At 29.9% G+C, this 24156-nt stretch overlaps 2 protein-coding genes and 1 pseudogene across 4 annotated transcripts; all 3 read left to right on the top strand.

The window, feature by feature from the left end:
* Positions 1–224: 224 nt before the first annotated feature.
* LOC149883953 (uncharacterized) lies at positions 225–2731 on the top strand. Of its 2 annotated transcripts, none has more exons than XM_090097292.1 (6): positions 225–1077; positions 1172–1315; positions 1398–1727; positions 1961–2098; positions 2255–2447; positions 2608–2731. In XM_090097292.1, the coding sequence occupies exons 1-5, from the start codon at positions 310–312 to the stop codon at positions 2393–2395; spliced, it is 1521 nt and encodes a 506-aa protein (XP_089953418.1). In that variant the 5' UTR covers positions 225–309; the 3' UTR covers positions 2396–2447; positions 2608–2731. The 2 variants fall into 2 exon arrangements, with proteins under 2 accessions (XP_089953418.1, XP_089953417.1); XM_090097291.1 differs by having other exon boundaries at positions 1961–2116.
* A 1215-nt stretch (positions 2732–3946) lies between these two features.
* LOC145186982 (uncharacterized) lies at positions 3947–8402 on the top strand (annotated as a pseudogene). Its single transcript, XR_016455406.1, has 5 exons — positions 3947–4033; positions 4227–4327; positions 4625–7424; positions 7583–7835; positions 8045–8402. The product of XR_016455406.1 is annotated as an uncharacterized LOC145186982 (transcript).
* Positions 8403–13575: 5173 nt separating this feature from the next.
* Positions 13576–18781, top strand: LOC145185798 (uncharacterized). The gene is made up of 5 exons (XM_080061813.2): positions 13576–13974; positions 16475–16549; positions 16677–16769; positions 16848–17262; positions 17343–18781. The coding sequence occupies exons 1-5, from the start codon at positions 13648–13650 to the stop codon at positions 18194–18196; spliced, it is 1764 nt and encodes a 587-aa protein (XP_079917939.2). The 5' UTR covers positions 13576–13647; the 3' UTR covers positions 18197–18781.
* Positions 18782–24156: the final 5375 nt, after the last annotated feature.

The raw sequence follows: 24156 nt of genomic DNA, 5'->3' as shown, positions 1-24156 counted from the left end.
TTATAATGAAACGAATTTTCTGTAGCTGAAAGTAAGATTATTTTTTTTCTTCATTTTATTCTGCTTCTTTTAAAGTCAATTCTGAAGACCGGTTATTTTTTTTTTGCACTTTTTTTATTCATCTTACATAACTGCTATATTTAGGTATTTTGTAAACATGGACCATTCAACCAAGTTAAATCTTATTTGTCGAATATGTGGAGAAGCTATAATGAAAGACTCAGTTGATGTGAAAAATATTCTGAAAGAATTGAGAATTCATATTATTTAAACACTAGCATTGACAATAAAAAAGTTCACCCACAAAAAATGTGTAGGAGATGCTATACCATTTTGAGGAATGTTGAAAAAGGTTCAAGCACCAGTGTTAAAGCAATCAACTGGCCATTACCATGCACAGACAAATGTTTTTGTTTCCCCAAAAGTTCTGGGAGGAAAGTTAAAAAATTAAAACCTGGTCGACCATGTATCATGGAACAAAATCAAAAGAGATGGACCAGACCAATCATAAATAGCTTAATTGGTAATATACCAATACCAACAATTCGTTTAAATGTAATTGATATTGATCCTGTATCAAATCCACATTTAAAATTATGTATATGTAAGTTATGCAACAACATCATGTACAAGCCACTAATACTAAAAGACTGTCAACAATCGTTTTGCTCAGTGTGTTTGTTTAAGGAGATTGAAGGAAAGTTGGAAACAGAAGCAAAATTCTTTATTTGTGAACAACATATTCTGTTAAATACAATTTTTAATTCTGTTAATGTAATACAAATGATAGAGCACATTCTTTTAGGTTGCAATAAGGGATGCAAATTAAAATATACAGTTAAAGAAAATGAGCTTAAAAAATTACACGAAGAAAATTGTACTGGTTATATGTTATTGCAGGCTCAGATTTGCAAAAAAACTACAAATGGGCTTGATACAACTCTTGCTGATGTATTTTTATTAAAAGAAAATGATGATATACCACGGATTGTAGAAGATGCTGCATTGCATGTTATAAAGCAAAAGCTAGTTAACTCTGAATCAAACTCTTTTGCCTTTCTTTCCAGAGGACCAAGGGTAGGTGCATTTTAAGTATTATGGCAGAAAAAAAAAGTATATTGTTTTGTTGTAATTGTTAAAATAGAATTTCATTTCAATTCTTACTTTCTAGCCTTTGCACTTTACTTCCAATCGTGCAATGGAAACACTGTATGCAGATTTTCAAAAATTTATTCAAAAAGGTCAAATACCAAAATTAGCAAAGTATTGTAACAATGTCATTGACTCACCACTTTTCGATATTCCTTTGACACAAGTATTACATTTTTCTACTATATTACATTTTTATTTATTTATACCATTTATTTATATATTTTTTATTAATTTATTGAATTTAGATGTGCATTCCATCCCTGCATATCTTATTAGGAATTTATCTTAAATTTTTTAATATGCTGGAAGATGCCTGTCATCTCATAGATGTTAAAATTGCAGCAAAAATGTGTGAAAAAAATCAAACTGCAAACAACAGAAATTTTAATGAATATATTGCACTTCAGTTAAAAATATATGAAGGAGAAAAGGTTATTGCTGAATATTGTGAAAAAATAACACTAATTCATGAAGCCATGGCAATTCAAGTTCTGTGTTCTCCTGAAAATAAAGAAAAGCTCTATGAAATTTTTCAGCCCAGAGTAATTCATTTTATGGAGAAGAAAAATGCTAAGGTATAATGAGTTAATATTTTAAATAATTTAATAAAATATTTCATGCTTTTATGTGTATATAGCATTAATCAATTTAAGGGCCCTTTGATATATATGTATATATATATATATATATATATATATATATATATATATATATATATATATATATATATATATATATTTTATATATATATATATATATATTTATATATATATATATTTGTTGTGTGTGTGTATATTTTTTTATATAGCTGATCGAATTAGAAGAACTAAGATCCAAAACATTTGAAAAATCTCATGGACCACTTGTGAATAAACTTGACCAAGTTCTATGTGGTCTTAATGTTCAAAGACAAGCTTATCATGAAAAATGTTTTATTGGGAACCATGTTCGTAAAATGTTGCAGGTTTTTTCATCTATATTTCTGCATACTTTTAAACATGAATTTTATAAATATCTTCTCAAATACATAAGTTCATAAATACATAAAGGTTTTTAAACATTAATTTTGTAAATGTGCCCTAAAATGATCTTTGTTCATTAGTTAAACAGTGTCCTAGATCTTTGCAATTCAATACCTATGATAGTAAGCGATCTTGGATTTATTGGAACAGATGTTCATAATGAGGCAATGGTTTTGAGTGAAAAATTTGTCATTTTGTTCTGCAAATATGCAACATGCTAAAACTTTATGAATTCAAGTGAAATCATTAATAATAATCCATTATCAGAATTAGGTGAAATTACATTTTTTAAAAATTTTTTGTCTTGCATTACAGTCCTCTTATTAAAATTTACTCTCATTTAAATTACACTTGTAAGGGTTATCATAGTTATTCTTTTCTTTATTTTCTTTATTTTCTACGTTCTTTTATTTATTTACTTTTTTGGAATTAGAGAGAGCCATTGAAGAATTAATGAGTTACTTTCGTAAAACATGGCCTAACGAGTCCATTACGCCAAAAATGCATTTGTTGGAGAGTCATTGTGTTGATTTTATAAGACTTAATTTCAATTTTTTTTTGTAAGAATTTTTTATAATATATTATATATTGTATATTTCCAAAATAAATAAATAAAAATAGTTCATATTTGAATTTAAATGGTTGTTATTAGAACAGCAATGAATATTTTATTTTTCTAATTCATTATATTTCAGTTTTTATTCTTTACGTTTTACTTAACATCTTGTTCAATACCTATAACAAAATGGAAATTTTAGGGAAAAAACATATTTTTTTTTAACGAAAAAAATTCTAAAAATATATAGAAAAAAAAAAAACGGTTCTTCAAAATTTGACAAACTCTTTAAATACCTTAACTCGTTCTCTTAAGAGCCGTTTTTTCTAAGAATCAGGCAAATTCCTGAAACTGTGGAAGTGACCTCCTCCAAATTGCTTGAATTTTTTATATATTGATCAGAATATAGAAAAAACCTGTTGGGGAAAAAAAAAATTTTCAAAAATGTTTCGTTCACTCGGAATCTGGGCTTAAATTCAAAATTTTGAGATTTTTTTTAAAATTTTTAGAAATTTAGTTTTTGCCACCTTTGAACCCATTTTTTTGGCAAGGCAAAAAGTTGCACATAACTTTTGTAGTTAATATCAGGCGTAACCCAAAAGCTCTCTCCAAAAAATATAAAAAAGTTGCGTGACACTGTGCGGTTGGCTAATTATCATAGTTCAAAAGTACAAAATCAATCACTTTTGTCAATTTTTAATCGGAGTTAATTCTAGCGGCGAAGTGTTGCACACAATTTTTCTTTTAGGATTTGAAATTATCAAAGGTATTGAGTCTAAAAATGCAAAGAAAGTTATGTGATACCTAAGGCCTATTAATATATTAAGGCTTGAAATTGGAAAAAAATGTTTTAGTATACTTACAAAATGAACCATTACGGCAGAGGCGCTTAGTTTTGTAAAAATGTAAACATATCCAACTGTCAATACAAAAAGGTCCTAACATAATAATAAAAAAAATTCGTGTGATCTTTAGATATTAAGTTAAAAATAAAGGTACAAATTGTTAAAAATGATTAAGTATGAAGAGATATTTTTTTGGACACACAGATGAGGTTTTCGCTCACAATAAAATTTCTATCATCCAAAATTAGCATTTAGCATTACACAAAACATTGCACGTAGTGTTAAGAAAAAATTTAAGCGTTTCTGACTATGATATAGAAATCATAACAATTGAAATAAATAATAATAAAAAACAATACATGATCAGAAGTGAATTATTTAAATTTACGTCATAACCAAATAACTTGTGGTGATCGAATGGAAGAAGAATCGCTGATATCACGATTGTGGAGAAACAAGTTAGTGGGCGGTTGTTTACTTTACCATAAAAATGTCTTAACTTTATTTTAACGATCTTTAAAATTTGCATAAATAGAGTAGATATTTTATCATTGCTATTGAGAAATAGGTACTGCATAAATAGAACTTGTTTTTAGTTGAGTATGAAACAAAACAAATATTTTTATGAAAACTGTTGTTGCTTTTCAAAAGGAAATTGTGGATCATTCAAAAAACATAAAATTATAAACAAAATGTTCTACATTCATCAGCTGGGAGATGTTGATGTTAAGAAACACCTCATCAACTTAAAGGTAATTATGTATTTTAAATTTACGCAGACTGTAATATAATTTTTATATTTACATACGTTATAACTTCTCTGCAATAAGATTTTGAGACAAAGTTCTTTAAACAAAAAAAAATAGCTCTTTTAATTAATTCCTCACTCTTTTAATAAATAATCACTAAATTAATCACACTCTTGCAATATTGTATTTTAATAATAACAACAATGTATTTCAAACTTGTAAACATTTTTCGTGAAGAGTCAGATTATAAACAATGCTTTAAATGACACACTTAAAAATTGTTTAAAAAATTGTTTTTAGGTCATGCGATTAAACGATAATAATATTTGGGAAGAAAATGGACTTATTGCAAATAGACTTAAAAGAAATCTTGAAAAGGATGAACAAATATGTGCTTTTCACCAGTACACGTTTGGTATTGCATGGAGTCCTCCAAAAACATGCTTTCATCCTCACCATCTAAATATAAAAGGAAAAAAATCTCCCGCTTTAAGGGCGTCACCAATACATGTCGTCATATCAATGTCAAAGCGATACAATGAGGTATTTTCAGTTGGTGCAATGCTGTGTTTTACCCATTTAAAGCAAGAAACTGCTTTATCTAGAGTCAACGAAAACACCAATTTATGTACAGAAACACAAACACAACAAGAACAAACATATATGACACCTGCTACTCCAGATGAAGAATTTGATCCCGGTGAAATTAATGTTTCACAGGAGATTTTGGACGAATCTCTAAGAAGCCGTGAGAGTGTAACTGAGGTTCTTAATGCAAGTCCAATAAAATTTAGATTAAAAAGGAAGTTCGAATATCTGGAAGATACTACTAAAGATAAGTTAAAACGCAAGTATGTTCGCCTAGAAAACTTATTAAAGAAAAAATTTGCGGAAGCTGTTGCTCCTGGACAAGAGGAAATACTTATAGATTTTCTTAACAGTAAAAATGTTGATGAAATAAATAGCCCTCTCCCAATTGAAATTATTCGTGCTCAGAAAGTATATAAGCAAAGTGATTCCATGGGAAAGTTAGTTATCCTCTCATTATTAGACCATACCAAGTATACCAAAAAGTTTATAATGAACACATTTGAGTGTACCAAACATCGTATAGAAACAGCAAGAAAATGGCATGCATCTCATAAAGGGTTGGCATTTCCAGAGAAGAAAGTATTCGTCCGATCTAGTCTTGATCAAACAAAGTGTGAACATTTCTTAGACTTTATATTTACAAGCGGTATTTTGCATGATGTTGCTTATGGAATAACCAAATTAAAATACGACAGCGGTGAAGAACAAAAGATAGTGCATGCAATACTGACGACAAAATATAGCCACGCTATCATGTTCTATCGAAAAAGTTGTAGTGAAAACAATTATATACCATTATCTGATTCAAGTTTGTGGAAAGTATTGCATGCAATAAAACCTTCAAGTCGAAAAAGCTTAGCTGGATTAGATGATGTTACTGCTTCAGGCATGAATGGTTTTCAAACATTACAAAAATTGGCACAAAGATTTAGTTCTAAATCTCTCGAAGCTGCCCTTGAAAAAGGAAAAAGGTATTTGAAAACAAGTTATCAAACCAATTGTAGTGTCAATGACTCAAACATTTCTTCTCATAGCTCAAAACATGCCTTATCAGATCCATCTGAAAAAAATCTTCAATCCAACACAGAGATATCAGAAGTGGTATGTGCCGATTGCTATGATTTGTGCAAAGCTATCGAGATGATCAAAGAACTAACAATTCAAAATTCTGACGATGCTGATTCTATTTATGATTTGGAAATTGCTGTAAAGGATGTATTCAACTACATAAAACACCTGATGAGAGATTCTCAACAGAAAAAGGCAAAAATCGAAGCTTTTAAGCAATTAAACGATGAAACTGCTTTCTGGCTTTTTGTCAAGAAATTCTTCCGGTTCGATACAGAGAGGGCCAAAGAGAGTATTTTGGCAAGAAAGGAATGAGTTTACATGTGGATATATTCTTCATAAAAATAGCAGGAAAGTTATTCAAACGTGTTTACTTTACTTCAATGTATAGGTGTGATCAGGGAATAGGTGATGTTGTTTCGTTAGCCACTGCAGTTTTAGACCAATTCAGAATTGATCAACCGCATATCAAGAAAATGTTTACCAAATCTGATAATGCCGGCTGCTATCAGGGAAATCTTTCAGCTGAAGCAATCTACAATGTATGCAAAGAGAGAGATATAAAGTTGCTGAGATATGATTATAATGAACCCTGTTGTGGAAAAGATCAATGTGACAGGGAGAGTGCAGTTGTAAAGACAATTTTAAGGAGTTACGTTGACTCTGGTAATAATCTTTTGACTGCTGAAGATATACACAAGGCTATGCATTATAGTTTTGGCGCTAAAGATGCAAAAGTAGCAGTTGCTCAAATTAGCAATGATAAAGCTGTAGTTACTGGACCAAAGATTAAGAACATTAGCAACTATCACTCATTTGAGTTTGGTGAGAAAAGTATGAAGATGTGGCGTTATTTCAATATCGGTGAGGGAATTGAACAAGAGTATGGAAATCTTAAAATTCAACCCTCGATTAAGTTGTTGTTGCCATATAGCAAAACAGATAATTCAATTAAGCGTAACAAGTCACTTAAGGAAAAACAGAAAAGAAGTGACAGGCAATTATATTCATTAAGATTTTGCACTGAAATGAATTGTACTTTATCATTTGAAAGCGATGCTGAGTTAGAAGAACACATGCTATCCGGTCTTCATACAGTTCCGAAATCATTAACATCATTGGATAAAGTTCGCAACTCGTTTGTTCATAAGATGAAAATTACTTCACAACTAAATATGCCAATTTCTTCATCCTCTAACATTGCTTCCGTAAAAGACAAAACACATTGCATGAACATTTTTCTATTGCAAGGTTGGGCATTACCAGTTCGAAGTTCTTTTAGATTTTCAAATCAGCAGAAAGAACTGTTGTATAAATACTTTATTCGTGGAGAAGAATCAGGTAATAAAATGAGCCCTGAGCAGGTTCACATGCAGCTGAGGAGAGAACTTCCGCCTGATCAATATGTAACTAGCCAACAGATAAGATCTTTATTTTCAAGGTAGGCATTGTTGCTATCAAAACTTTTTCAAATTAGATTATGTTTCTGACTGTTAAATAGTTCTTTTACAAATATGAAATTAAAATTTAGGTGAAAGTTATAATTTTGTGTGTTTGTTTACATATGTTTAAAAATATGTACAATTGATATTGTTATAGATTTAGTAACCTGAAAAGAAAAGGTAAGCTGGTAGAACCGACAACAGAAAATAATGAAAATAGTCAGGTTAACGATAACAAAGAAGTTTATGGCGAAAATGATGACTTTAATCTGGCAGGAGACAATGAAGATGATAATAAATATGAGGAAGACATCGCCAATCTTGCAAAAGAAATTTGTCTTGTATGGAAAGTGAATGATTGGGTTGCTGTTGCATATGAAAAACAATGGAATATTGGATATATTGTGGAGGTAATATTATTCAAAGTATATATTACTTTCAAGTTTTTATTTTGTTTTACAAAACAGTGCTCTAAAATAAAAGGAATATAAATAAAATGTAAAAATAATTTCAGAATGACATTATATAAGACTTTACAAGTTTTATTGAATGTAAGCAAAATTAAACAAATCATAAACTCTTTATTATATTATTTTAAATGTTGCGCTAATACTTTTAGGTATCTATAACTGGGATCAGAGTTAATTGTATGATTAACGGGCAAGAGAAGAATACTTTTCGCTGGCCAGTTACTACCGAGGAGATAAATAACCAAACTGATAAAATTATCTGTTTAGTAAATGCTCCTTTTCTAATCAGTGGTTGTGGCGATTATTCATTATCCGAAGAAGACTATAATACAGTCATATCATTATTCTTAGAGAAACTTACTGCAGCAGAGTAGAAATTATGTGTGATGTGGTGGATAATGTGTGTAAATGACTCTATTAATAAATGAAAAACTAATTTTTAAATGGAAAAACATTTAAATGTTTAATTTATGTTTTATTTAATTAGCAATATAGTTATCTTGATGTTAGATTTTTGTTCAGTTTTTAATTCATGTTATATCATGCGTGTGACAAAATCACACGAATTTTTTTTATTATTATGTTAGGACCTTTTTGTATTGACAGTTGGATATGTTTACATTTTTACAAAACTAAGCGCCTCTGCCGTAATGGTTCATTTTGTAAGTATACTAAAACATTTTTTTCCAATTTCAAGCCTTAATATATTAATAGGCCTTAGGTATCACATAACTTTCTTTGCATTTTTAGACTCAATACCTTTGATAATTTCAAATCCTAAAAGAAAAATTGTGTGCAACACTTCGCCGCTAGAATTAACTCCGATTAAAAATTGACAAAAGTGATTGATTTTGTACTTTTGAACTATGATAATTAGCCAACCGCACAGTGTCACGCAACTTTTTTATATTTTTTGGAGAGAGCTTTTGGGTTACGTCTGATATTAACTACAAAAGCTATGTGCAACTTTTTGCCTTGCCAAAAAAATGGGTTCAAAGGTGGCAAAAACTAAATTTCTAAAAATTTTTAAAAAAATCTCAAAAATTTAAGCCCAGATTCCGAGTGAACGAAACATTTTTGAAAATTTTTTTTTTCCCCAACAGGTTTTTTCTATATTCTGATCAATATATAAAAAATTCAAGCAATTTGGAGGAGGTCACTTCCATTGACTGCCTGATTCTTACAAAAAATGACTCTTAAACACTCCAGACTTTCTCAAAAAATTTATTAAAGTACTTATTTATGAAGAATTACTGACTTCCCTAAACTTCATACCAAAAAAATAGGTAAAGTTCTAAATCTTGTAAAAGTTTGACAAATTCTTTTGTGTAATATTTTTCTCTCTTGAAAGCAAGTAATAATAAACACTTATTAAAAAAAAGAAATTTTAACATGCCATTGTTATAAAAAGATATATTAAATTAAGTTATTAGGGCAAGGCTTTTCAAAGTTTTTTTGCGTGTTGCACGCTTTATTAAAAATCAAGCCGGAAAAATATTTGTTAATGCGCATGCCCACAATAAAGTTCCATTACGGAACTGCCGTGAGAGTTTTTATAACATTGTGCCCAAGAATCCAGATTTACCGTTTCGGAGTTAAGCAATTTTGTATATACTTTTGGAGCAAATACTACTTTGATCTATTTATAAGCCGTTTTCAGAAAACGCGAATTTCAACGTTTTGACGTTGCGTAAAAAGTTTTAAAACGGCATTTCAGGGAATCCCATCCGTTGCGCATGCCTAGTGTCAAATATTTATCATAAATTGTAGAAGTTGCCGTTGCAGTTTTCTTATCGTAAGTTCTAAAATAACTGGATAGCGCAACTCCGAGCAAAACTTCTAATTTTTCGACGCCAAAATCTCCATATTGGAAAGCCCCCAAAATTTAAATCTCGTAAGCTATAAGTTCTGTTTTTCGGTTTAACGCTTTAAATACACATCAGATTTCAGCGTTCTGGGGCTTTCCAATATGGCGATTTTGGAGTCAATTTTGATATTAGAGATGCGCTATCCAGTTATTATAGAGATCAGTGGGAAATGCTGCGAAACATTGGTGAATACCAAATTGTAACATGAACTTACGATTTCCGTAACCTTAGCTGGGCTGCGCAAAAGTTACAAAAGTTTGGTGAATAAGCTCCCAGGTCTTTAACTGCTACATTTAAATTGTTTTTTAAATTCGTTATCGCCATGAAAAAATGGCGAATATTTGCGTTTTTGCATTTTTAAATTTTTCAGATTGAGTTTAGAGTACAATAAGTTGGTCTAAAAGTATTGTTTCTTATACGTTTTCTTATTTTTAAACGAAGATCTTTCTTAATCTGTAAAAAAAATAGGGGAATGCGAAAGTAAAATTCCAACGTTGAAATTTCAACCTTGCTTCGACGTTGACACAACGTCGCACAGTGACTCAAAACAGCAAAAAAATGGTAATAAACCCCTCACAACTTTTCTATAAATTAAGTGCCCTTTTTTAAATAATATTAAATTGCAACAATTTTTTATTTCAAAAGTATAAATAATTGCTTCATAAAACTTTTATTTTGTATTTTATAGTTAAAAGAAGTAAAAAAATTTGATATTATTTTCAAAGAAATCTGAAAAACATGAGATTTTTATTTAACTAAAATAGAGTATTTTTAATTTAAAAAAATTATTTTCATAATTATAATAGATCCAACGCTAAAAATTGAATTTTTGAAGATGTTAAAGATATTACGAAAGAATAAAACAAGAAAAGAAAAATCGCTAGAAAATTGCTATAAAGCTAGCTAGTCGATCGCAAGTCGCTAGCTCACTTCCCACCGGGACATATTCAGTAAAAAATGTTCAAAATGTTTTAAAGAAAAAATTAACCACTCTTTTGAGAGCACATTTTTTATCTAGTTTGACCCAAATTGTAACTCAAGGAAACATCAAGATAATTTAAAATAATATAATCATTAAAGTAGATCAGTAAAAAGTTGCCAAACAGCTGAAAAGATTGCATCAATACATATCGTTGATCTTAAAATAGCACACAAATATTTTTTGTAATAACAAAGAATAAAGAGGTCACTTATAAATACAAATCAAAGGTAAACAAGGATTATGAAATAAAACTGTAAGAGTAAGGGCACAATACTTTTACCCATAAAAAAATATGGAATTTATGTTTTAAATGATTTTTGTGTTTCGAAAACCTCTGCTTTTCAGAAATCCCATTTTTAACTAATTTTTCTGAACAAAAAAACTAATTGTAATCTTAATGTAAAAAGATTACTCTAAACTTATCATTTAGTTTATCATTTAATACCACTTATTGCACAAGGGTGCTCTATTCAATCAATTACTAAATGTCGAGTATTGTGCAATATAGGGATAAAAAACTTTTTGATGTCAAAATGTCAAATACATTCAGATATTTTTACCTGGCATTTCTTATGGTATGTGATTCTTTATCACTTTTTAGAATTCTCAGAACAAATCCGTAGTAATTCTGAGATTAATCCCCCTGAAGAAAATTTGTTTGTTGCTTTGTACTTCTGCAAGGTGAGCAAATAGGAGTTGTAACCTGGGTTATTGAACAACCATCTTTTACTTTAACAAATCAACCTATGAAATTTCGTTTAGTTAAAGAAAGCAGGTCTGTAATTTTAACATAAGCAATTTTATTTATTCTCAAGTTCCTAATCCACGTCGTGATTAGGAACTTGAGAATAAATAAAATTGCTTATGTTAAAAGAAACCTCGAATCAGGATGTAATTTAAAGAAAATCAAGAAAAACTCCAGGCTAAACACTAACTGGACTTGATGAGGAAAGTCCTTTGTCCCTATGATCCAGTAATTAGCTTTACTTTAAAGGAGAATTAGGAAAGAAACTAAATAGAAACTTCCTGAAAAATTAATAAAGTTGTTTTTGTAAAGACTATTGCTATTAGAGTTATTTAAGATTACTTAAGTTATGAAAGATAAAATTAAGAAGTATTAAAATGCAGTTAAACTATTTATTAAAAGTAACATTTGGGAAACTTTCTTAAATGGTTATATAAATGATGATATAAGTATTGATATTTAATGATGGGAATAGCTGGATATTCATTGTTTACATGTAGAAGAACTGCTTTCAAACTTTTAAGGCTGCCATCATTGAATAACCAACAATCATTCTCTACATTCCTATGGGTGCCCATCTTCGACAGCAGACCTTCTGTATCGCAGCAATACACAAAGTCTTTGTTTTTACTTCTTTTGAAGTACTCCAAGTAAACCTATCCCTTGTTCTGTATACTGACGTCCTCGTTTCCTTTGCCAACACACCGAATTCTTTTAGCATGGATCCTGCCAAACACGCATCCTGTTTTGATAATCCATTTTTTCTTACAAACAGGTCTAGCTGTGCCTGGTTGATTATTTTAGGCTTATCATCAGACAGCCATTCCTCGTCTACAATTTACTGAGTTTGTTAATACCTGACTCTTCCTCAGCATCACTAAAAAAAACACAACAACCCAGTATTGGTTAAGGGATTTTCTCCTTCTTGGTATGGTTTCGGTCTAATCGTAAATACAGTGAGCAGTCTTTTTACTAAATTGTGTCGTCTTTGTCAAGAAAAAATAACAATCAATAACATGATCTTTTTGTGCAGACCTTACAATAGGGATTGAAAAAGGTAATTTTTAAGTTTTCCATTACACCGTTTAAATAGATTAGAGACACACTTTATACACACTTTGTGGAGTGCAAACATTTTATCTTGATCCCCTAGCTTCATAATGCAAAGCTCTAATTTTCGAAGTAATGGACCTTACATTGCCTTTAAAAATAAATCCACCACAAATATAACGAAAATAGTCTTGATCGTTAACACATTTTCGCACATGGGACTTTGTGTATCTTCTAAAACAGTAAATTTAATTAACATAATAATAATAATCTATTTTAAAATTATTAAAAACTTTTTATGAACTCACTTAAAATACATAGTCAGTGCAATATGTCAAGAAAGTTTTACAAATTAAAACAAAAGGTTCAGTCATTTAAACAGACATAAAAGCATACACATTTAATTGGCATTTTTTTACATCGTATTTAACTTTGTATTGTTATAATAAAGCTTAATAACTAAACAAATTGTTTAATTAATTGACAGAGGTAAGTAAGTATATACAACATTATTAAAATAAAAAAACCACTATTCACACTAGTTGCATACATATACTAGAAATTTACATTTCCGTAAATTACAGAAAATTTAATGACCTTAACTTTCAAACCTTTACTATTTTTTTCACCTTTCATCGTGTTCTACAATATTTCATATGTATGCTTTTGTAGAAAGGTTCACGCTGGCCAGTAATATGATTACATATTTTGAGTTCTAAATTAAATTTGAGTTTTACCAAAATATTCAAATGAGAAAACCTAACATCTGTATTGATGTCTTTTTTTAGAAAAAAAAAACATTCAAACAGCACAGCTCAGAAGCCTCCAACCTGAGAATTGATAATTTCCAGCAACAACAAAATATGAATACTCCGAGATATTCGGGAATATTCTTTAAAGGATTTAAAGGAAAAAAATGTCATAACTTTTCGTTTTTAGTCACTTTAAACACTCTCTGACACTTAGCGAAATAGTATGAAAAAGCACGCAATATTTTTACTTATGAAAACCCGATTTGGATTTTTGTTTTAATTCCTTAATAATATATGGATCGATAAAATTCCATATTTAAACACTTTAACTACCATCAACAGCAACGAAAAAGTCATGGCGAAGCTTAATTCAAGTTTAACTGCGATGGATTGGCTTCCCCAAATGTCAGTTGGGGGAACCATAACTGGTCATGTTTCCCAAGTAAATAATCAAGAAAACGACAAGATATCTTCTCATCGACTACCATGCGGACAGTTTGATGTGCATGCTAAGTATGATCCTTCAGTATCCTATGGAAGATCAAAGCCTCCTTATAGTTATGCTAATATTATCACGTTTGCAATTAATTCCTCAGAAAAAGGGAAGATGACTTTAGCCGAAATATACCAATGGATTTCTGAGAGTTTCCCTTACTACAATGAATCCAGCTCAGGATGGAAGGTAACATAATTGCTTTGTATGAAGCATTTTCACAAGTGTTTAACATAAATTAGTTGGATGATAAGTGCATTTTTCTCCAAAGAAGATAACTTGTAGCTAATTTAGCTGCTATCTGATTGTTAAATGTTACTTGAAAAACTATTACCTGACATGATTTGTATTTTATAAAGAGCATTTTCACATCTGTTTAACCATCAAAAATAGTTTACAAAATTTTCTATATTTTGCACAAACTGATATTACAATGTTTTTTTTTTTTTTTTTTTGCACAGTATATAATAAGTTTATAAGCTGTAATCATAGTACTCAAAAGTTGAAGTTACTGCATTATTTAAGTCAGTCATACCAAAACAAGTATAATAGGATGAGGAAAATATATTTGGTAATTTCATACAAAAGTGAAAATTTTTTGGAATTTTTGATTTCTGGAAATTTACACCATTTCTCGAGATTTCTGGGTATACACCTTTAATGCGTTCCATTAAATGTGCAAATTCTAAATAAAAAAAAATGTCAACAAATATTTCTGATTAGCTTCAAATGTCTATTGAAATTCTAGCTTATTGTTTCATTTTCTTCATATTTTTTAATATAGATTTTGCTATCTGCCAAAAAAATAATCATAATATATATATTATAATTTTTTTTTTGTATTACGTTGTATGTATGTATGTATGTATGTATGTATGTATGTATGTATGTATGTATGTATGTATGTATATATGTATGTATGTATACACGCATATGCATATATATATATACATATATATATATATATATATATATATATATATATATATATATATATATATATATATATATATATATATATGCATGCATGATAACTGATTTATTGATTTTTAAGCAATTTTTAATAATATTTTATAGGATTCTAAATCAGTAAACATTAAACCTGATTTTTACAGACTGCTAATATTCAGTCTCTAATGATAATTGCTCAAATATTATTTTATTTGTTGTGAGTTATATTCTATTACACTACTTTTTAAGTTTTTTACTGAATTTTTTGTTTTTTTTCTACTTACTAAATTTAAAGTGGATTTTAATCAACCTTATTAAATTTAGAGTGGTCTTGATCAATTTTATCTACCCACAACATGCTCAAAATATCATCAAAGAAATCCTTTACATAAAAAATTAAATATTCAAATGGTTCTTTGAATGCTATGAGACTTGTTCAGTATTCTCACTTTAACCTTTAATAATAGGTAAAAGCTCCCTTCCAGATGAGCTGATATCTCTCTCCAATTTATCAGCTATGTGAAAAAGTTAATATTTCTATCAAAATATTGTCCATAGTATCCACAAAAAAGAATATATTTGAATCATAACCCTTTAGTAAAGAAAGTACAAAGTTTTGTTAAACAAAAAAGTAGTTATATCTCTCCTCTGTTTAAATCATGGAGTTGGATAATATCATCAGCATATTTCAGTGAACATACAGAAATTTTAGAAATGTTTTCTCTCTTGACAGGTATATTCTCCTTAATAGCCACTAAAATTACCAGAATGATAAATTAAATCAAACTCTAAAGCTCAATTGTAAGAACACCTAACGAAAGATCTCCTTACTCTAGAGACATGTTTCTAGAGTAAAGAGATCTTTCATTATGGAGATTGTTGAAGGAATTTTGGAGATTTAATCATCTGTTCTCTATAATGTTTGGAATAAAGTAAGAAATGTTTTTATAAACTACAAATATGCTGACCTCCTTTGGTTAAATTTTGCAGCATAATAATGATCAAATACTGGAAATCATTCATTTAAAAAAATATATTTCATACTCGATCCTGCAGTCAAAAACTTATGTTTGGCCACCATTAAAAGTTTCATTTTTAAAAATTTCTTTTAAAAAAAAACAAAGTTCTCTCCTTTTTTATTTAATCCTGATGTTTTCTTTGAAATATAGCCAGCTGTTAGCATACAAAGTTAAAATTTACTACCTTTATCATTATGACACCCTATGATGTGTTACTTCAATGTGAAAATAATATTCAACTTAATTTCAATACATGGTTATTGTTTGCTGAATTTAACATGAGAAAAACAAATATTCATGGAAGCAATAAATATTTAATGCTTTGTGGGATTTTCTTTCATTTCTCAAATGCACGTGCTGCAGTAAAGAATCAAGCATTTTTGGTCACTTGTATTGGACTTTTTTCCTATTGCTTCTTTGTTCTACTTGAGTTCATTCAGGTTAATAGATAACTAGTTTTAAAACTCGAAAAAACTTCTGATATAATTTTGTGATTATCAAATATTCTATAGTTTAGCAAAGTCAAAATTACTCATTTTGAGCTGAAGTTTCCATTCATTATAACAGTAATACATAAAATTTTAAGTATGATATGAGGCTCAAAATTGTAAAAGTTTTGGACAATTTGATTTCTAATAAGTGTAGCAATTTTCTTATGAATACTTAAGCTTTGGTTTGGTTTAGAAATTTTTGAATTAAGCTTGGTTAGTTTTGTTTAGAATTCCATTCGTCATAATCTTTCTTTAAATCGCTGTTTTTTAAAAGTTCCAAGAACCAAAGAAGATCCTGGGAAGGTAAGATATTTGTATTTCATTTTCATAAAAATTAGATTTTTCAATTCTTCATAATTTCACTATCAGGTTCATGCAAATTCAAAATTATTTTTATGGTTTTTAATTTGTTGTTACAACATGCTTTTAGGGCTCTTATTGGGCAATTGATCCTAATCCTCAGCCAGATGACTTTTGTAATGGCAGACAATCAAGGGTCCAAAGAAAAAATGAAAGAGAAAGGGTATTTTTGGTTTTTTGAAAACTTAAATCTTTGTTTCATTTTTTCTTCTAGTTGATATCTTTATGATTTCATTTATAGAAATCTTCACCTTATCGTAATGAAACTCATTCCCCAAGTCAATGTGCATCAGTGAAATCTCCTAAATCTGTTTCTCCTCAACCCAGATCTCCATTGTCAAACATGTCTTCCCCAGCTGTTCCAAGTCCATCAACTGAAATAAACACTGGTTCTTTTTCTCCCACTTCTCACAGCAGCTTTTCTACTTCAAATGCACCTGAAATTCATCTAAGCAATACTGATGGTATTGTCTTTGAGAAGAGGCGTAATTGTCCCCTTGATAATCGAGTGTTTGCTGAACATTTCAGTCTTGATGACTTATCGGCTTCATTTAAGAGTCTATACAAGTCTGTTTTTAATCAAACAAATGTTGATAGTAATCGAATGCATAAAAGTATTCCACAAACTGAGGATTCCCTTGCAGTTACTTCAAATGGTATTTGTCAGTTTTTAGAAAATAACATTAAAAATTACTGATATTTTGTTAAATTTTTATATTTTAAATCTTTTTTTCAGAAAGCATTGCTTCTGTATCTGTTTTCTCTCCTGATTTACAATCTCCTAATCCTCTTCAACCAACTATTATAACACAGCCAACTTCTAGCATGACTGATAAGGATATTTTGGAAACTATGGAGACTTTGATGTCAAGTATGAATTCAGGTAACTGGAGCCACATTATGCCTGATCAATTTTACAGTCTGATTGATAGTCTTCAAGGTGTTCAAGGGTTAGACCAGCATGATATTGATCAATTAGAGTTTTCATATTCAAACTACCTAAAATTCCAAGGCACGTTTGAAAGTGGCAATAAAAGTAGTGTAAAACATAGTTTAGTGCAACCTGGACATTTTCGATTGGGAATTGTTCCTGATGATTTGAATTCCCAACACAGTCCATACCAAAGATGTCAGCCACCTCAGCATACTTCTTATTCTAGACCTCAACAACCGCAATTGCCCTCCCCACAGCTATCACAGTATTCAACACCTTCTCAACTTGGTTCTTATGCTAGTCCTTGCGGTCCTCCTCCATTAATGCCTGGTTCTGTTGCTTATGCAAATAAAATCACATGTAACACAAATCATTCTGGAAGTTCATCTTTACTTGAAAATGAAATTCTGCAACCTGTTATTTATATGAACCCATTACAAACTCCTAATGTTAGCTTAACAAACTTTGGAAATTTAAATGATAGTATGATTAGGTGTAACTCTGCCAATATCTCGTCAGAAAATATTAGACTAAATTTCAATCAGCAGCATTCCTCTGCCGATAGTTCTTTTCTAAAACCCAACTTATATGCAAATAGACATGAAGTTGTTATTGATGATGATGATGAGGATTTCGATTGGTCTTCAATTATGTGAAAAATCTGAATTAATTCAGATGGTTCTGGTATACGCTTTTAGGCCTTTTTTGTATGACTCTCATGCTTCTAAATGCTGGATATTCGAATTTTTTTCATCTATTATAGCTCTAATTCTCTTTATTTTAAAACTTATTTTGTGATTAATTAAAACGGAAGTTAAAAACACAATATTTATTATTAAAAATCGAAATTACATTGCTTTGTCCTCTGTTGTTTTAAATTTTCAGATATCAGAAGTAATTTCTCATTTGTTTTAGATAAAATTATTGCCTTTTTTATATCAAATAAAAAGTTGTTTTTAAAAAACTAAAAGTCGTTAAATGAGCATATTAATTTCGTTTGAACATCGGTTTGAATAGAAAGCCATTATTTGGAAAGTTTATTTACAAAGCTGAAATTTTTTTTTTTAAGATTTAAAATCGGTATTTATCTGTTATTTATAATTACGGTTTGTAAATGTTATTTTTAATTGTTTCTTATTTATTACTGTTCCACTTTTATTTATTTTTTATGCATTTTTTACATTTTGTCTTATTAATTTTTCTCATTTCGCATTTCTTAAAAGAAATTTATTACTTTTAAAGAACAATTTTCTTTAGTAACATTAAAGGATTATTTTCGTAAAGTTTTTTTTTAAATTCAGTTTTAATTGCTTTCTATAATTTTTCATCATTTGTACAAATTTACTGGTCAAGGGGAGAATATATAATATTTTTCAAACAGTTGGTATAAAATCAGTTCAGTTCCATGTTTATATATTCAATAACTCTTGCATCCCCACTTATGAAATATCATTTTAATAATTTAGTTGTAAGTAATAGCTTCGTAAAGTATTTTTTAGCACATCAATTTTCATTTTAATCTGTGCGAGTTTGGTAAATATTAACAACTCCGCATGTATTAAAATTTCACCAAAAGGAGCCTTCCACTTATTGTAGTTTCTTAAGAATATCCCATGGTTACGTGTGAAATGCAAGTGCGCATTTGTGTGTGTGTCGCTGCCAAGTATCGCTGCCGCACTCTATAGTTAAAAATAGTAGTAAAAAAACTTTAAATAAAATACGACAAATCCAGATCTGCAATCACCTTCACGTAATCCTTAATGGAGAGTCTTAAGGTCGTATTTATTATAGTAATAAGTAATGATATTTTGACATAAATTGCATATAGTAAAAACCAAGATATGCTAATGTTAATTTAAACCCTTTCACATGTGCAAGTATAGATACTCTGAATCAGAAGACAAATATTTACGACCTAAAGTACCTTCTCTTTCATAATGTTCTGCATGTGAAAAAGTGAGTATTGCTCATAACAGATTCGTAATTATATTACAATATACTCTAAAATTAAAACATATTTCCAATTGAAATAGTGAAGTAATAAAAATAGTAAAATACTGAAGTAATAAAAGTAAATAAGGTACAACTGTCATCTTTTTACATTTTCTAACTACACTTTTGAATGTTTTGTTACAACTCATATATTCTATTTTATTCTATCATATACATATTTTTACAAATCCCTTTTTTATAAGCCCAAGTTTTGAAATACAAAACTATAAGAAATTTAGTATAAGAAATTTAGAAGTGTCAGAATGCTAAAATCGAAAGCTAAAATTTATAGCATATATGGATAAGAACTAAATAAAATCTATTAGAGTATTACATAATGCATTTTAATGAGAGTTATCTACATTCTAATAATCTTGTCCTCTCAAGTGGGGAAAAATTCTTCGAGTTGTGTTACCTGTATTAAATGTTTCAGAGCTATCAGTTTTAGGCAACTCCAAAACCAGTCCAGTTTCATCCCTGGATTGGATTTTCTTCTTAAAACCAAACTGGTCTTGCATCTTTTAAGAGGATAATTATCCAAATTCTATCTTCTAAGCTTATTTATTTCTGTTGATTTAAGTTCCCATACAGAACAATAATGTGCTGAGTATCTATCAATTATTGTTATTTCCTAATTGTTAAAAATTAAGAACTTTTCACATTTAATGTTACCCGGATGATAGTATCAGTAATTAAAAAAGTTTTTTCATTTTGCAATGTGGTTATTGCTTTCTTTACAAACCTGAATCTAGTCAGTCGACAGTAAAAAGTTGAAGATGAGTATGGATTGTGCTAAACAACCTTATTTTACATTACAACTCCATATCATTTAAAAATTAAAGCTGGGTTTCAGCTGGATTTGGCTTACTATGGGACGCACATGGTAAAATAAAAGCGTATTCTTTCTGGTAAAAACAGTTTTATCAGCAATTTTTTCATTTGAAATTTAAAAAAAATAATAATCAAAGAGTATTTTAAAAAGATATACTGCAATATAATGTGACTTGGTATAGTCACTACAGTCGACTCTCGATATCTCGAACAGTAAGGGGACCGGAAAAAAAGTTCGAGATATCGAGAGTTCGAGATATCAAGAAAAGGGTTGAAAATAAATAAAATTGCCCGACTTTCATTAAAACAAGTTATTTTTCTGACAAAAATCATTAACAACAAAAACTACAACTTTTGGAAAAAATCTGTTATCTGACATTGCTTTAAATTATCCATCTTTTCCATCTTCATTAAATCCTCAAGTTTTAGTGCTAGGGATTGTATTTCATTTCCGTATTTTGAGCTGTATAGCGAAGCATTTTGAATTGTTTCAAAAGCAATTTCTTATTGAATATCAGATGGGCGTGGCGGGGCTTCGACGTCAATAGCTTCGTCAACGCTATCTTCAACTTCATTATCGTCGTTTTCAAAATTAGGGTCTAAAATCTGAGCAATGATTTCAGCATCAGTAGCAAGTGAACCGGTGGTTACTACATCGCAATCTAAACCAATGTAAGATTCCGCTGAGAGATCTTCTTGGACGGCACGAGGATCTAACTCTCGCAAACGGTTAAGTTCTTCTGTCAAAAATTTAAAAAAATGATCATCATCAGCTTCTTCAATACTCTTGTTTGTTTTGCTGATACCAGCTTTTTTAAAGCAGTTGATGACAGTCTCCTTCGACACAGCATTCCACGAAGAAACAAGATCTTTCATTGCTTGAAGTATAGAAATTTTTGGCATGGGTTCGTTATTATCGACAGCCTTGATACACAAACGCACAATTTTGTGACGATAATGAGCTTTAAGACTTCGTATTACGCCTTGATCCATGGGATGAAGGACAGATGTGGTGTTAGGGGGGAAAAATATTAGGTTGATGTTGCTTAGCCCTTCAATGTGTGGGTGGGCAGAACAGTTATCCACCAGGAGTGCTACTTTCCTGTCTTGAGCACGAAAAAATGAGTCAAGTTTCATTACCCATTCTGTAAAAAGGTCTCCGGTCATCCAACTTTTTAGCTGATTTTTATATGTGCAAGGAAGTTGTTTAATGTGCTTAAAACACCGTGGGTTTTTAGATTTTCCAAAAACAAACATAGGTAATTTGTCTCTCGTTGCACTCCCTGCTGCTATGCCTGTTAGTCTGACTTTACTATTTTTTCCCCCAAAACATTTTTCTCGTGATAAATGGTATGTTTTGTTTGGTAGGCACTGGTAAAATAGTCCAAACTCATCGGCATTGAAAATGTTTTCAAGCTTGTAATTCAAAAGCAATGTTGGAAGTGTAGTTTCATTCCACGAAGCAGTCGTATTATTCGTCACGGCGGCACTTTCGCCTGAGATTATTTTAAAGCTGATGCCGTTCCTAAAAATAGGAACAGAATAATTGAATTTTAATTACACGTTTAAAAAACTAAATAAATTAAATATAAACAGATACATGTTATTTGTTTATATTAAAATTGAACAAGATTTGACAAAATTTATCTGACCTTTCTTTCCAATTATGAAACCAACAATCAGATGCTTTAAAATCCAACTCTCCTAATGCTTCTGCGAATTTTAGTGCCTTTTCTTTTAGTATGGTACCATCAATTGGTACTTGTTGACTTCTTTTTGCAACGAACCACGTGTATATGGCCTTGTCTACATTTTTGAAATTACCACTACGAAGTTTCTTCCGTTTAGATTTTGTGCCATTTTTTTCCAGTGAGGTTAATAACTTGGTTTTATTTTTAATCCAGGTTGATAACGTGTTCTTTGGGACTCCATACTTTTTGGCAACCTCTTTGTTAGACATCCCAGTCTCTAGGTCTTTTAATGCCTTGCATTTTTCTATTATAGATTTGTTCGTGAGTTTTCGTTTAACGAGCGGCATGTTGCTGCGTTTGACAAAAAGAATAAATTATATATTAAAGGAAAACTTTTCAGAAATTCGATTCTTAAAAAAAATCGAATTTAAAAATCGAATTAAAATTTTTTTTTTTTCGAAAATTGGAATTTAAAAAAATTAAATTTTATTAAAACATTTTTGAAAAAAAAAATGTTGAAAAGTTCGAGATAACGAGAGAAAATTGCCCTGTGGACCGAAAATATTGTTCGAGATACCAAAAAGTTCGAGATAATAAGGTTCGAGATATCAAGAGGATTTTAGCCTAAACTAGTACGTTATGTCCATGGGACCGCTAAAAAAGTTCGAGATATCAAGTAAGCATCGGCGTTACCGCACCGGCGGTAAAAAAATTTCGGTAAAATGCGGTAAAATGCGGTAAAACGCGTAATACGCATTTTTACCGCAGTGCGGTAAAAATGCGTATTACGCACTTTTACCGTATGCGGTAAAAATGCGTATTACGCATTTTTACGCTTTCTTGTAACAGAAGACGGTAAAATTGCGTAAAAATGCGTAAAATCGGTAAAAATGCGTAAAAATGCGTAAAATGCGTAAAAATGCGTAAAAACGGTAAAATTGCGTAAATACGGTAAAACTGCGTAAAAGCGGTAAAAATCGGTAATTTCGGTAAATTGTGATAAAAGTTTGTATAAGCGGTAATTATTATGGTAAAAAATTACTTTGTTTTTATCAAGTCAGATAGTTGTTAAATAATTAATTACCCTCTAAAATTAAATTAGTCTCCTATATAAGCTTGACAAAAGTCAAGAAAGACTAACAACCTCAAAGTTCTTCAGTGATCTGATTAGTATACCAAAATCACTACCGAATCAAACCATCTTCAAGAAACAATGTCTCTTTGGAATTATTTTACCAAGCTAGACAGAGAAGAGGATAACATCTCTGGCTCTGGCAGAAAATCAGGATTTGCTGAGTGCAATAAGTGCAAAAAAGTGATTAAGCTGTCTCAAGGTAGCACCAGTGGAGTTAAAGCTCATTTAAAGTAAGTGTTTTACTCTTACTATAATTTAGTATATTTTAAACCACTGATCTCAAAATATAACTAGATAGCGTATTCTATTGTTGTTTTCGAAAAAATATTGAAGCAAAAATTGGCCTTCCAAGATGGCGGCGATCAGAGCTCTTAGCGGTGAACCGATGTACATCTAATAAGACTATTGCAATATGAAAGAAAATAATTAAACAGTTTTGAAAGAAAAACAAGACAATGAAACAAATTTTTAAAAAGTTTATAGAAATGAAATGATTTTTAAAAAATTAGACAATTAAAGAAATTGTTAATTTAAATGTTAAAGTTCAAAATATTCGATATAATTTTTTTATGTGCAATTTACGATTAAATTAATATTTATGTATAACTTATGTACCTTTTAGTTCTTAGTTACCCAATACAGTGTGCTAGAAGGTTGATAACACAACTGAATGGTAAGCGGCAGTGGTGTCTACCTACAATTTTGACAAATTTTATATTTTCAATAACGCAACATGCAGTTGTGCTACTAACCTTCTCAGGGCGTGTCTAGGGGATGTCTGCTACGTCGCTGGACATACCCAAAATATGTATCTTTATATATTTTTTCACAACTTCAATATTTTGAATAAATATGATGCGTCGGTAGATAAAAGCAAACAGAGCGAATAATTATAGCAAACTAAAGCAATAATTAAGCAAACTATACAAGGTTAATTGTTCGAACGGATGGTAAGAAGTTATTAATC

This window comes from Hydra viridissima, unplaced genomic scaffold (genome assembly GCF_058129835.1).
Source record: "Hydra viridissima isolate aposymbiotic clone 2 unplaced genomic scaffold, HvirCarnegie_v1 scaffold_9, whole genome shotgun sequence".
Classification (NCBI taxonomy): Eukaryota; Metazoa; Cnidaria; class Hydrozoa; order Anthoathecata; family Hydridae; genus Hydra; species Hydra viridissima.
The sequence above is the reverse complement of the archived record's forward strand: the minus strand, read 5'-3'. Positions and strand labels throughout refer to the sequence as shown.